The 14,036-nt window shown below is 40.8% G+C and overlaps 1 protein-coding gene across 3 annotated transcripts in view; it reads right to left on the bottom strand.

The window, feature by feature from the left end:
* DOCK4 (dedicator of cytokinesis 4) overlaps positions 1–14,036 on the bottom strand; it is a 485,013-nt gene that overhangs the window by 107,028 nt on the left and 363,949 nt on the right. For all 3 annotated transcript variants that reach the window (XM_079931089.1, XM_079931088.1, XM_079931087.1), the window contains 2 exons: positions 4,650–4,777; positions 2,215–2,349 (listed from right to left, as the gene is read on the bottom strand). In XM_079931089.1, coding sequence (XP_079787215.1) covers positions 2,215–2,349; positions 4,650–4,777 — 263 coding nt within the window. The remainder of the gene's footprint in view (positions 1–2,214; positions 2,350–4,649; positions 4,778–14,036) is intronic.

A 14,036-nucleotide genomic window follows, 5' to 3' on the forward strand; every position in this document is an offset into this window, starting at 1 on the left:
ACAGTAGCTTTGTTAGTAACAGCCAAATTCTGGAAACAACCAAGATGGCCTTCAACGGGGATAGTTAAACACACTGTGGTACATCCATACCATGAAAACTACTGACTAAGGAAAAGGAACAAATTATATATAGATACACACACACAATGACCTGGATGAATCTCTAGAGGATTATGCTGACTTAAAAAAAAAAAAAAGCCAATCACAAAAGGTTATATACTGTATGATTCTATTTGTACAACATTTTTTTTTTTTTAAAGAAGATGTTGGGGGTAGGAGTTTTATTAATTAATTAATTTATTTTTGCTGTGTTGGGTCTTCGTTTCTGTGCGAGGGCTTTCTCTAGTTGTGGCAAACGGGGGCCACTCTTCATCGCGGTGCACGGGCCTCTCACTATCATGGCCTCTCTTGTTGCGGAGCACAGGCTCCAGACGCGCAGGCTCAGTAGTTGTGGCTCACGGGCCTAGTCGCTCTGCGGCATGCGGGATCCTCCCAGACCAGGGCTCGAACCCGTGTCCCCTGCATTAGCAGGCAGATTCTCAACCACTGCGCCACCAGGGAAGCCCACGTACAATATTTTTTTAATTAATTTTTTTAATCGAAGTAGAGTTGATTTACATTGTTGTGCCAATCTCTGCCGTACAGTGAAGTGACTCAAATACAACATTCTTAAAATGACAAAACTATAGAAATGGAGAATAGATTTTGTGGTTGTCAGGCTTAAGAAGGAGGTGAAGATGGGAGGGAAGTGAGTTTGGCTGTAAAAGGGCAAGATGGGGGATTCCTGGGGTGATGGAAATATTCTGCATCTTGATTAATGTCAATAGCCTAGTTGTGATACTGTTCTATAGTTCGATAAGAGGTTACCACTGGGGAGACTGGAGAAAAGGCACGTGGAATATCTATGTTATTTTTTGCAACTGCACGTGACTCTACAATTATTGCAAAATAAAAAGTTCAGAAAAACATGAAAAGACAGAACAAAAAAATTCAAAACAAAACCCCCCAAACTTTCAAACCCATAATGAACTCCAGTGGTTTTCAGGAAAAAACGACGTTTTGACCATTTACTATGAACCAAATAATAGCTAAATACACAAAGCCAACCCTATGAGGTAGGCAGCATTTTACACATGAAATTCCATCAGACCATGAGAAATTAACTGCTTGCTCTTCTTTTCTTTTAATGAGGCAGTACAGCTATTACACATATTAGGAAGTTTTTTCATACTCTCTTTAACCTTAGTTTGTTAAAAGAAAGAATTTAACTTTACTTCCCAAACCCAGGGCTTGGCAGGAGGAATCAGGTAAATCTTAGCTCTGAAAGCAGAGAAAATAAAATTCAATGCAAGATGGCCATCCTTAAGCATTCAACTCTGGCAGGAGAGCCAGGGTGGACTTTTTATTTTTTTAAGTAAAAACAAAAATTATTTTCATCAGGGGCTAGGCAAACATTCTTAAGACAGGGGTTCTCTAATGCACAATTTGTAAAAATAATGGCAAAATGCTGACATTTTTGTAAATAATCTATATATGAAAACTATAGCATCTACTGCCATTTTTGCAAATGGTATTTGGAAGAATGTTCTTAATCAGACCTAAAAAAAAAAAGTTTGATCAATTGAATGTGAGTTTTAAATGGAAATCAATTTATGTACCAATCCATCCATCTACGTATCTCTCTGTCGCGCTCTCCACACACACGTATAAATATATACACAAATGAACTATCACATAAATTATGTCTTAATATTTCTTATAAATCATGTTATATTAGATTCATAATAGTGGAGCTTGAAGACATCTTAGAAGTTACCAAGTCAAACTTTCTCAATTCATAGCTGAGGAAACTGAGCCCCCCTCACCCTACCCCAAATTAAGATTCTTACTAGTCATAGTGAAAAATTCAGAATCAGAACTCAGGACCCCCAGCTGCTATTGCTCTATTTCACTATTCTCACTTCCCCAAGCAATTTGATAGATGAAAAAAAAGAATGAAAAGTTATCAAGAAGACTGGGGATTTAGAACCAGGTTAACTTAAATTGGGCAAAGTGAAAATAAACTGTGCCAATTTGGCCTTTCTGTAATTAAAAATATCTTATATTAAAAATATCTTATATGCTGTTTATAAACAGCAACCCAGCCTCAAAGCAACTGAGGCTTTAACAAGCACAACTATGCTGTTTGGTGTGCCATTTGCTTTACGGCCTTACCGTGACATCCTGGAACTGGAGACGCATGGTGGAGCCGGATGGCTGTGGTCGACTGGTGATCTCCAATATGGTCCTCAGCAGGATGTCCAGCAGGCTGGCCACTATCACATCTATTTCCTCCAGCACAGATTTTTCCTTAAGAAAAAAAATAATGTGTTCAGGAAATTGTGGCTTAAAGTATATATTAACCTCTCTTTACTGGAAAAGGGGAAAAAGCACATTTCCAAATATAGAATCAAAGAGTCAGAGAACTCGAGAGCTTGACAGACCTGGACCTCTCCTAAATCACCTAAGTGAATGACCTTTGTTTATAGATAACAAAGGGCACGGAGATGTTAACAGCTTATCCAAGAGCATGCAACTCCACTGTGCAGTGGGTACCTGAGATACAAGATACACCTGAGTGATGTTGTGGAAAGCACCCCAGACTAATTCAGAACACCAGCTATGTCACTAACATGGTGTGTGTCCCTGTGCAAGTCAGTTTGCCTTTCTGGGCCTGATTCTTCACTAAACGTCCCTCTTGGTTTTAAGAGTCCATAATTTTTTGATTTCAGTTTGTGCTTACATTTACTCTTCTCATTACTGGAGTTGCACAGGTCATTTTCCAAAACTCTATTTTAAGTGCAAATGACTATTTCTATAAAAATGATTTTTTAAAATCCCTACATGTAAAGGTTAGCAAACAGCATTCAGTCTGGGTGAATAGTTAGTTACAGACTGGACTTAATGTCATTGGTCATGGTGGGACTGCTTCCCCAAAGCAAAATTAGTACTATCTAAGCCCCCAGGACTTGAGTGAGAAATGCAAATTGCTCTGCACTGACTGTATGTAGTGGATTTGAGTTATTATACCTGCACCAGACGAAGCACTATGATTATAAATACTTTGTACCAAGGAGATTGCCTTTGCAATGAAAACTTTTAGAAAGTATGAGTTTAAAAGAGCTTTTTGGCTAGGATTTTATGATAAACTTTCTTACACTTGTAAGAAAACTACTAAGGATTTTCCCCCAGAGCAGAGTTTCTGCTCTGAATTCCTTATCAGATAAGTACAAAAATTGACTGCAACTTTAACAATGGGAGAAAAAAAAAAAAATCACCTCTACTATCACCTGATGTTTTCAGTTTTCTGCAGTGAACTTCTGAACTTACTTTTAACTCTCAGCAGTTAAGAGTTAGCAAAAACATTCTAACTAGGCCCAGCGTAGCTATGCTTTATTCAATTGGGTGTGTAAAAAGCAATGGTCCGTCCCATGCAGGTGTCTTATACCATACTTTTATTTATTTTTTTCAATTAATTTTTATTGGAGTATAGTTGCTTTACAATGTTGTGTTAGTTTCTACTGTATAGCAAAACGAATCAGTTATACATATATCCCCTCTTTTTTAGATTTCCTTCCCATTTAGTTCACCACAGTGTATTAAGTAGAGTTCCCTGTGCTATCGTACTACACTTTTAGACACAGAGCTTCTGGCCTTTTTCTCTCAAGGGCCAACTCTGTTCCCACAGCACTGGGGCCCTATCTCCACCACCTCCACTGGAAGTCCATGTTAGCTGACTGCTGAGCTCTTCAGAAGGTCATAAGTCAGAGGAACAAAAATGGGGAAACTGTAGCATAGCAGTAAAAGGGAGACAGAGAAATGAATCTTAGCACTCACTGCCAAACCCTGCTTTGTAAAGCTTGTTACAGATGAGGCTCCTTAGTGAACAGATGCAGATTGACAGAACTGAATAGGGCATACTTCATATGTTGACTTCACATCAGACCCCTGAGCCATGAACATGCATACTCCGAGTTGTCCCTGTTTATAAGCAAGCATGTGGTTTTTCTCTATTGACATTGCATTGTCTAGCGCAGTTGTATTGCCTCCAGAGTCAGGAACACGACAGGAATTCCTAAAGCCATAACAATTGAATGATTACTGCCATAACAATTGAGTGATTACTGTCGGGTGAGTAACAGTTGTGGTGCAAGATACCCGCAGGCTCCTGAGGCTCTCCTTTGCTTTCTCTATCTCCAGGGGGCTGGGCCCAAGGCTCACGGCCAAGCTTGGACCATCATCATGCAATCTTTCACATAATGGGCCCAAACAGGCTGTCTTTGCAAGCAATAATTTATTCTCGCCACAGAGCATTCATCAAGATTAAAGACACATGTGGGAGGCTTTGAGATTTCTAATTTTTCTCATTGGGTATTCAGTTCTTTCTTGAAATACAAGTTTAGGAAACCCAGGTTATTTGGGGTTACAGCGATGCCACAAGGTTAAAAAAACATTCCTTTAGAAGAAAAGTAAAAAGTCCAAAGCAGCTGGAAATAAAAGTGAGAGTCTCAAAGGATGACTCTTTGGTGTGGTTTATCTGAAGACTTTTAAAATTTTATTTCCAGAAGCCATTTGATGGGAACTACATCTTATAACCTGTATTTACTTACTGAGCTATTTTTCTTGATGAGACAAAATACGTTGCTAAGGATCCGAGCGCACATGATCAGGTCCTTCTGTTCTTGCAAGTGCATGTGGAGGTGATGTAACACGACAGGTAAGAGAATATACCGGGAATCTGGAAGGAGAAGAAGCATTAGTGTCACATGGAAGAGTCCCGTGCAAACCTCGTGCAAATCCTTATCTACTCTTTAATCTAATTTTAATTGCTAAATTATTAATACATGTAGTTAGAAAGGTACTAGCTCTACAAGGTTGATATTGAAAAACAGTAGTCTGTTCCCCAACCCATGATTCCTGCACTTGCGAGACCTTTGACTCTTTTATTGAAATAGGTGGTTTTTTGGGTTTTTTGTTTTTTTTTACTTCCCAATACCTAAATGGCACACTTCTCTTGCTATTTCCAGATTTTTCATTGAGACGGATCATCGACTGACTTCCTAACATGGTAGATGAGAATTTAGTTTTTTCACCCCCTTTTCTTCTCCCCAGCCTCTCAAAAGAGCTGTATACAATTTCTGGCTAAATGAACACTTTGCGTTTGCTGTTATCCTGACTTCCAACCCCTTGTCCAAGATCAGATTTTTGTTGTATTTTTGTTTTTCTCTCTCTGAAAGCTTTCAGGAAATTATTCTTGGTAATTCAAACTTTCATGACTATATGACTTGCCTTGACTCTTTAACTCTATAAACCCATGTCCTTCAGTGCTGGGAACTTGCCTTGAATTATTTCTAGGATTATTTCTTTCCCGCTATTTCTTCTGTCCTCTGTCTGGAACTCTGACTACATTCACGTCATGAATCTCTTCAGCTGTCTTCTACTTTTCTTGAATATTTTTTTCATCTTTTGTCTAAAATTCTGGGCAATTTCCTTACTTTACCTTCCAACCCCTCTATTCAATTTTCTTATTTACACTATCATATATTTAATCTCCAAGTGTCCTTCTCATCTCCAAGTCCAGTGTTGTGGCCATACAACCTGTGCAGTCACACAGATCCCTGTGCCCACAAAGGCCCCGCGCTTGTGTGGACGAAAAATTGTTTCTCGCCATCTGCCTCTACAAGGATGAAGCCACTAGCCACTGCAGTCGCTGACCCTCAACACACCCTGAAAGGAGTTCAGGGCGGAGATCAGGAATGAAGCACTCTGTGCTCTGGGAAAAACTGGCAGAACAGGCCTTCAGATAGTTAGATATTTTCAAGAGAAGATTTTATGAGACCAATTTCTTACATCTTCTCATATCTAGAAAAGCACTAAAATCATTAACAGAGACATGTGCTTAGCAGCCACCTCCTACCAAAACGTGTGCTTGACTGCACATATCCCCCTTCGCCCGCCAAAATCACATATATACTGACCTCCCCTGCTACCTTCAGAGCAGTTCCTCAGAGCTATCTGGGAGGCTGTCTCCTGGGCTATGGTCCTCATTTTGCTCCAAATAAAACTTAACTCACAGCTCTGGGGTTGTGCGCTTTTTTGTTTGTTTGTTTGTTTGTTTTTTTGTTTTTCAGTCGACACTTGGTGTAATGTTCTGCTGCAGCCATCATGAAATTCTTAATAACTTTCAAACAAGAGGTGTTGCGTTTTCATTATGCAGCCATTCGTCTTTATTTCTCTGAATGATCTCTTTATAGCTTCCCATTCTTGTTTCATGGATACACTATCTTCTCTCTCTGGGGAAATCAGAGACAACTTTTTGATTTTTTTTCTCCCTTAATTATCTTTGTCTTTCAAGTTCTTTTTGTTTGTTTGTTTCTTCCTTTTGGCCTCTGCCTTTCACATTAGAGGTTTTTCTCCAGTATTTGGTGATCTTTTATTGTCCCTTCATCTTTTCAAGGGAGGTACTGAAATGCTAACTGGGAAAAAAAAAATACCTGTGTGCCTAGGTAAGCTTGTGGACTGATGAGGCTTCACCACAAGGAGGTGAGACATGCAGATGGGGACCCCATCATCAGGGGACCCCCAAATTTCAGAATCTGAGATGTCTGCTCTTGGGCTGGTCAGTTTCTCCAGAGAGAAATCTGCTAATCTCCTCTCTGGGGAGCATGAACCCATCATTTTCTGGGTAATGTGGAATCAAGACGGTAAGTGGCTGGTGGGGAAGTGGCTGGTAGGGGTCCCTCTGTTTAATCTGCTTACAGTGTGGAGCCTCACCCCCCAAACTTAGCATTGTCTGATTCTTCTGAATCCAGGCATGTCTCATTGACTTACTCTAGAGAGTAAACTTTCCATTTTTTGCTAAAATAGAGGCGGGATTGAGGTAGGGTGGATGGGATACTAAATATTCCTTCTAAAGATTTAAAAAATTTCTAGCACCCTTAATCTTCAGAGATACCTCATATTTTCAATTCCTGATCCTTTCTGATACCATCCTGAGTTTTCTGCAATTCTGTGCTATAAACTAGTTTGTTCCTTGGCTCTGCTCCAACTCCATAAACCTGTCTGTGTTTCAGCCTTCTCTTGTCTGCTGTCAGACTTTGTAAAACTGTTGATATCTCTTATGTGTTGCCATCTCCTCTCCCACTCTCCTGAACTTGTGAGATTCCATATTTTTTAAAAATTCCTTTACTGACCATAGATATGAAACCACAATTCAAAAGTTTAGCAAATCAATGCCAGCAATATATAAAATAAGTATTACTTCAGGACCAGATGAGGTTTATCTTAAAAGCAAGTTTTGTTTAACATCTAAAGCTCATATTCATATTCACTTTCATCAGGGAAGAAAGATACATAGAGTTGATTTCCTCTTACGCATGGTAGTTCATTCCTAAAAAGTCACTGGGAACAGTGAAATGGCGAAAAGGGAATCATTTCTCCTAGGAGAAATATATAGGTACTTGTGTATACCTCACAGAGATTACAATCTGAAATCCTAAAATCAACTCATCAAGGTAGATTCTATTTTCTTTATTTTACAAAAGAGAAAACGAGGTTCAGAAGTGTGAAGTGACCTGCCTGAGGGAGCCCCACTAACAGGGATAAGCGTTGGGAATTAAACTGGCCCCAGAGCTGGAGCTTCCTGCCCTCTGCTGCCTCTGCCCTCTGCTCATCCCCACGTGAGTGGAAACGGAAGCAGAGCATCGCCTTGCTCGACCTCAGCTGGGAATGTGTGCATCCCGGAACTCAAAGTGCTCACTACTCTGTGCATGCCCGTGAATGAACATAAAAGTGCCACAGTACTGATTCGGGGGCTACAAATAAGTTTCAGTGAGTCAGTCTGTGAATAATAAACACATGTGTCAATCCTCCCTTAAATGGAAGTCTTATCTCGATCTCTAACTTGGCATTAGTATTTGAAATAGTAAGGTAACAGTAATCTAAAAATTGACTTATGCAGTATATATTTCAATCTTTTGAAAAAGTAACAGTGAATACGCTTATTGTCCTGAAGGTTTATTTTTCAACATGATGTCATGAGCACAAAATTAGTGCCTACCGGGGGCCAATAATGGGCATATTATTTACGAGATGTGTACTTACAAATGCACCAGCCCCTGTCCTGCTCTGCTCGATTTTCTAAAAGATGTCATCTGTGCAACAATTCAAATGGATTAATTTTGGTTTATAAAAAACCATGTGTCTTATAAAGAGTCTGCAATAAATTATAATTCCACTTCACTCATTCAAGGAAAAGTGGATAATCTAAATAACTCTATACCTATTAAAGAAACTGAACTTGCTGTTAAGAGCCTACAAGGAGAATTCTAGACTCAGGTGGCTTCTGTGAATTCTATGAAGCAGTTATTGGAAGAAAGAGTATCAAGTCTGCACAAATCCTCCCAGAAAATAGAATAAACAGGGGATACAACTAACTCATTTTATGAGGCCAGCACTATCTATGCCGAAATTAGCCAAAGACATTACAAGACAAAACTACAGATTTGACATTTCTCATCAACACAGATGCAAAAATCCTTATAAAATTTTAACATAACACACACACACACATACACACAATGATTAAACAGGATTTATCCTGGAAATGCAAATTGATTTAACATTTGAAAGTCAATCAATCAATGTAATTTACCATATTAGCAGTAGATGTAGGAAAAATGCAAAATTCAGCATCCATTAATGATAAAAGCTGTCAGGAAGATAAGAATAGAAGGTAATTTTCTCAAATTGATAAAGGGCATTAATGAAATGCCTGCCATTAGCTAACATAATAATAGTAGAAGATTGGATGAATGCTTTCTCCTTAAGATCAAAAATAAGACAAGGATGGCCAATTTCACCCACTCAGTTTAACCATGCACTGGATTCCTAGACAATAAAATAAGGTATATCCATAGGTGAAAAAGTATATGACCCTGTATCCTAATGAAAATCGTAAGAAATGCAAACAAAGTGTTCACGATTCGGAAAGGGCCTTCAGCAGCGTTTGCCTGACTTCTCTTACTGTCTTCTTTATTTCTTTTAGGAGTGAGGTTAGAAGTCTCATATTTCTTCTAACACCTGCCACCAGGCTACCAGCACAAGGAGGTATGGCCTTAGGTTCACCATCAAAACAAACCACATAAGGCACAGGCACACTTCACTTTAAGAAAACGAACACGGAGTATTAAAACCCAAACTTGTAAAATAATTCATTGCAGGCTTCCTTTCAACAGGAAGCGTGACCGGGGAACTTAAATACTTATTTACAAATCAATTACTTGAGAAAAAGAACCAAGAAAAGGAAACTGAAAGCTTAAATGACAGGAGTCACTGTCTAGTGATGCTTAATTAGAAAGGAAGATAAAGCTTATCTGATATGTTCTTGCAGCCAGTGGGATTTGATGTCTAAAAATTCAATTTGCAGCCAACTGTTAAGAAAATCTCTACTGCCAAAAAAGTAAGTAAGGTAGACAAATAATTCATGTGTGGTGTGTAGATTTGCTGCTTCTCCATTAGTAGGGCAGTATCAGCCAATGCACAGGATAGAATGGATGGGTAAATGCCCAACAAGCTGACTGGTTAAAATGCTAACGCTTACCTTTAAAAGAAAATACCTGGATTCATCAAGAAGGCTCAAAGGAAAAAGAAGGGAATTCCCTGGTGGAGCAGTGGTTAAGAATCCGCCTGCCAATGCAGGGGACACGGGTTTGAGCCCTGGTCTGGGAAGATCCCACATGCCATGGAGTGCCTAAGCCCATGTGCCACAACTACTGAGCCTGTGCTCTACAGCCCGCGAGCCACAACTACTGAGCCCATGTTCCTAGAGCCCGTGCTCCACAACAAGAGAAGCCACCGCAATGAGAAGCCAGCACACTACATTGAAGAGTAGCCCCGGCTCGCTGCAACTAGAGAAAGCCCGAGTGCAGCAACGAAGACCCAATACAGCCCCCCAAAATTAATTAATTAATTAAAAAAAGAAAAAAGGAAACCCATAGTTGAACAAACACTAACTTCCTAAACATTTAACAACAGTATCCGTTATACAGCTCTTATCCTTGAAAGGGTCAAAACATTCATATTATGTATCTCATATAAAGCTCACTGTATTGTGTCTCACTTTCTGTTTTGCCTGTACACACTTGAGTGGATAAAGCCAGCTCCTGATAGCAATTTCCAGTGGGCGTGGGGCTAGGAAGGAGGAGAAGCAGCTAAAAAATGCTGATGAATTTCCTCCTTGTGGTTGATTTCGAGGAAAGTCGTCATCTTTGCCTCCTCTATCAACAAAGCTTTAGACAACAATCCCTGTAGCCATCTGTCCCCACGGGAGTGAGGTCTGTGAGTCCTGTGGTGGCATGCAGGGTTGCTGGCCACTCTCCACAAACTGTCCCAGCGTGGGCTGGACATCAGCAAGGACACCTAAGCAGCTGCTCTGTGGCAGCCTCAGGACGGGGAGATGGTAAACCAGGTGGGCAAGAGGTCCAGCTGGGGCACAGCTTTGCATGTAGCAGAGCTGCTGGCTGCAGGGAAGCACCAGCCGCACAGGAAGCCCTGAAATCAGAGCTGGGTTAGGTCTTTGTCATCAAAGCCACCAGGAATTGAACTGCCAATGTTACAGGAACAGAACCTGCAAACAAGCCCTTCAGACATTAGAGGACAGACAACATTCAGAATGGAAAGGATCACAGATGACTTAGGGGCTACATGCCATGCAGACAAAGTCAGGATCACAGAAGAAAACAAAATACAGGGCTAAGGATGATCTCTCTGTGTTGTTCTTACCCAGTGGATTCAATCCCCTCCCACACCCCGCACCTAAAGCAAAATCCTAAGGAATGCAAAGTATCCATCAGTGGGAAAGTGCCTTTATCTGTGTTCGCCTGTCTTCTCTTAGTGATTTCTTGATCTCTTTTGGGAGTGAGGTTAGAAGTCTCGTATTTCTTTTAATGCCTGCCACAGGGCTACCAGCACAAGGAGGCCTGGCCTTAGGTGTACTTTTTACTTTTGTCAACTGTGCTCTGCTCCTGGTCTGGGACTCCAGCACTGAACACTGTTCTGTTGTCATGTTCATGCTCAGCCTTAGCTCAAAAGTTGCTTTTGTAATAAAACTTTCCTTCTTTAATGCACATCATTTATTCAATAGCTATTGCTGCTCCATCCTGATCCCTAGCCATGACCCAGTACCTAGTATTCACGAAACGTTTACCAAGCAACTATTATGTACCAGGCACTGTTACAGAAGCTAAGATAAAACTGTCATCAAGATAAATATAGCCCCTGCTCTCTGAGGCTTTCCTTCTGGGATGAGGGTAGGAGACGGACATTAAACAACTAAATCACCAATTCTTTAGTTATTACAGATGTGTTAGGTTATCCAAGAAGTAAAAAGCCAAAGAATGAGAGTAATAATGGGGTGGGTGAGACAGATAGAAGATTTCTGGAGAAATGAGAGTTCAACTGAGCCCTGAAGGGTGCATGGGGGTCAACTAGGTTCAGAAAGGAAGAGGAGAAAGTGGGTTCCAAGCAGAGTGAAGAAATATGGAGATGGGACCAGGCAGGTGGGCCGGGCCAGATCACAAGGCCTGGAGTGTGCCCCCAAAACAGAATAAAACAACTGGGATGTGAATAAAGGAACTGGGTGGGAGTGACATCATCTGGTATGAGTTTCTGAAAGGGAACTATGGCTACACAGATGGACAGGAGAAAGGAGATATGGGGAAAAAGTATAGAAACCACTGAGGCAGGTCAGAGCAGGTGGCAGTCTGTATGGAGAGGTGGGAGCTGGGGAGGGGAGAAATGGCTGGCCATGCGAGACGCTGTGGAGGCCCAAGAGCAGTGGTGGTGGTAGGTGGAGACGAAGGGCAAAGGGAGAAGAGGGCTTCAGGAACGACTCTGAGGTCTCTAGGTGGAGAGCGTTGCCACATAGACTGTATTGTAATTTGCTACATTACTTGTAACCTAATACCTGGAATGGAGTCTGCTCACAATAAACATTTGTTCAATGAATGAATGAGCTACACCATGAGTTCTACTGGATCTGACAGGCAACTGAAATGGACCTGACATTTCTGTGTTCGTGTTTTAACCCAGCTTAAATGGGAAATAAGTAGGTTGCACATCACATTATCGCAGTCCAGTTTGCAGCAACTCCATGGGCTGGCACTCGCCCTGGGCGCCCAGGAGAAAGCAGCTATTCCTAACACCATACTTCAACGCAAACCAAGGCAGCTGCTTGTGGCACTGGAAACAAGACACACATCCCGGCTCTACTCCCCCACCCCCCGGAAATCTGTGCATATGTGATTGAGTGACAGATAAGAAATGAAAAGATAGGGGTTCCCCCTTTCTCCAGAAACGTGCTTGCTCATTCAATCAGTATTGAAGAGATCAGAAACAAGGTCAGAGAACAAAGTTGAAATTGGATGGTGAGTAGCCCAAAATATGTACATTTACCTTTATTTTCAAACGCCACAGATGAAACTTAGGGTTGGCTACGATTTTGGCGATGCATGTTTTTCACCTTAAGTTCTATGTTCAGAGTGGCGCATTACCTAAAACTCCTAATTTTATCGTTTTCTCTTCTAGGGAAAGATGTGGAAATTCTTTTCCAAACGAGCCCCTTTCTAAGTACTTCTTTAAGAACCTGCACTTTAACATGGTTTTAACTAATATATACACCTTAAAAATTTTATGTGTGCCAATCTTTAATAAAAGCCAAGAATAGAGATTGAACAACTATGAAAACTATGAAACTCTCAGCAAGTGCTTTCAGAGCTCCCTGATGGTGGAGGCCACCCAGAAAGGCCTTCGCTCCTAAGTTTTTCCACTTTGAGCAAGGGGACCTGGGGGAAAACACAGATAAGGGCAGCGAGCAGGGAGTGGATGAAGGAATTGAGACTAGAGGGGGCAAAACACTAAGGATATTTTAACAAAGGCTTTCTTGAGGTCTCAGGGGATTTAAAAAAAAAACCCAAAAAAACCTATTTTTATATTGGCTAACCAACATGAAATCTACATTAAAAAAACTAAGGTCTTTACACTTCTTCCAGTGGTCCTGCATTATCATTCTACTTCTAGGGAACAAGTGCAGCCCTTATTCATGCAGCTCTGCTCATCTCTATAAGGCGCATCTACTACAGTGCAAGCTCTGGCTAATAGAAAAGCTTTAAGCAAATGGCATTTTCCAAAGTGAAAGAAATTTAATCACTTGCAGTGCCAGAGAAGTCGATACTCAATTACGTTTTAACTATAGTTCTAAGAAATAAAAGCTACCAGGCACCCGTCAACTGTAGTAATATTTCCCTCTTAAAGTTGTCAAATTAATAGATAAACCATCACACATCCTTCCTTTATATTATGGCCTAAAATGGGAGGTGGAATGGGGAGGTGGAGGCATTCATTCCCAGAATAAACTGTAAAAATAGTCTAATAGTCCACCTTCCTCCCTCTCTCCTTTACTTTCATTGCAGCCTTGTATCAAACCCACAAAAGAGCTAACAGGGACCGAGGAGTTTCTGGTGAAAAGGAAAAAAAATGACTTTTGGATGCTTTCTTAAGAAATCCCTACCCTAAGAAATCTGATTCTTTATTTTGTAGGAAAAGAAAGTACCACTGTCATGTTTCTCGTCATTACACACTCAGTGCACTTATGCTCACCTCTATTATCTGCACTGAGGTTTTCCTGATAAACTGCTCAATTATCCCAAAGCAGAAATGTATATGACTTTTTCTTAGCAAGCAAATAGCTCAGCAATGACTACAGACCTCTGCTGAACAATTCAAGTGACAAGCAACGGAGCCCAGTGCAAATCTGATGCAAAACCACGGTCCCCCAGAGCCTGACCTTGCTGTCTGAGAAGACTCAGCACCTGCCCTCTCACCCCCATTGCTCAAACCATCCCTCTGCTCCCGCTCTCCACACTTCCCTGCCCCAACCTCTATACTTCAAATCTACTCTTTTTGCCATTGCTAAAGCTGTCTTCTCTAACATCATTGAG

This window comes from Stenella coeruleoalba (assembly GCF_951394435.1).
Source record: "Stenella coeruleoalba genome assembly, chromosome: 9".
In the NCBI taxonomy this organism is placed as follows: Eukaryota; Metazoa; Chordata; class Mammalia; order Artiodactyla; family Delphinidae; genus Stenella; species Stenella coeruleoalba.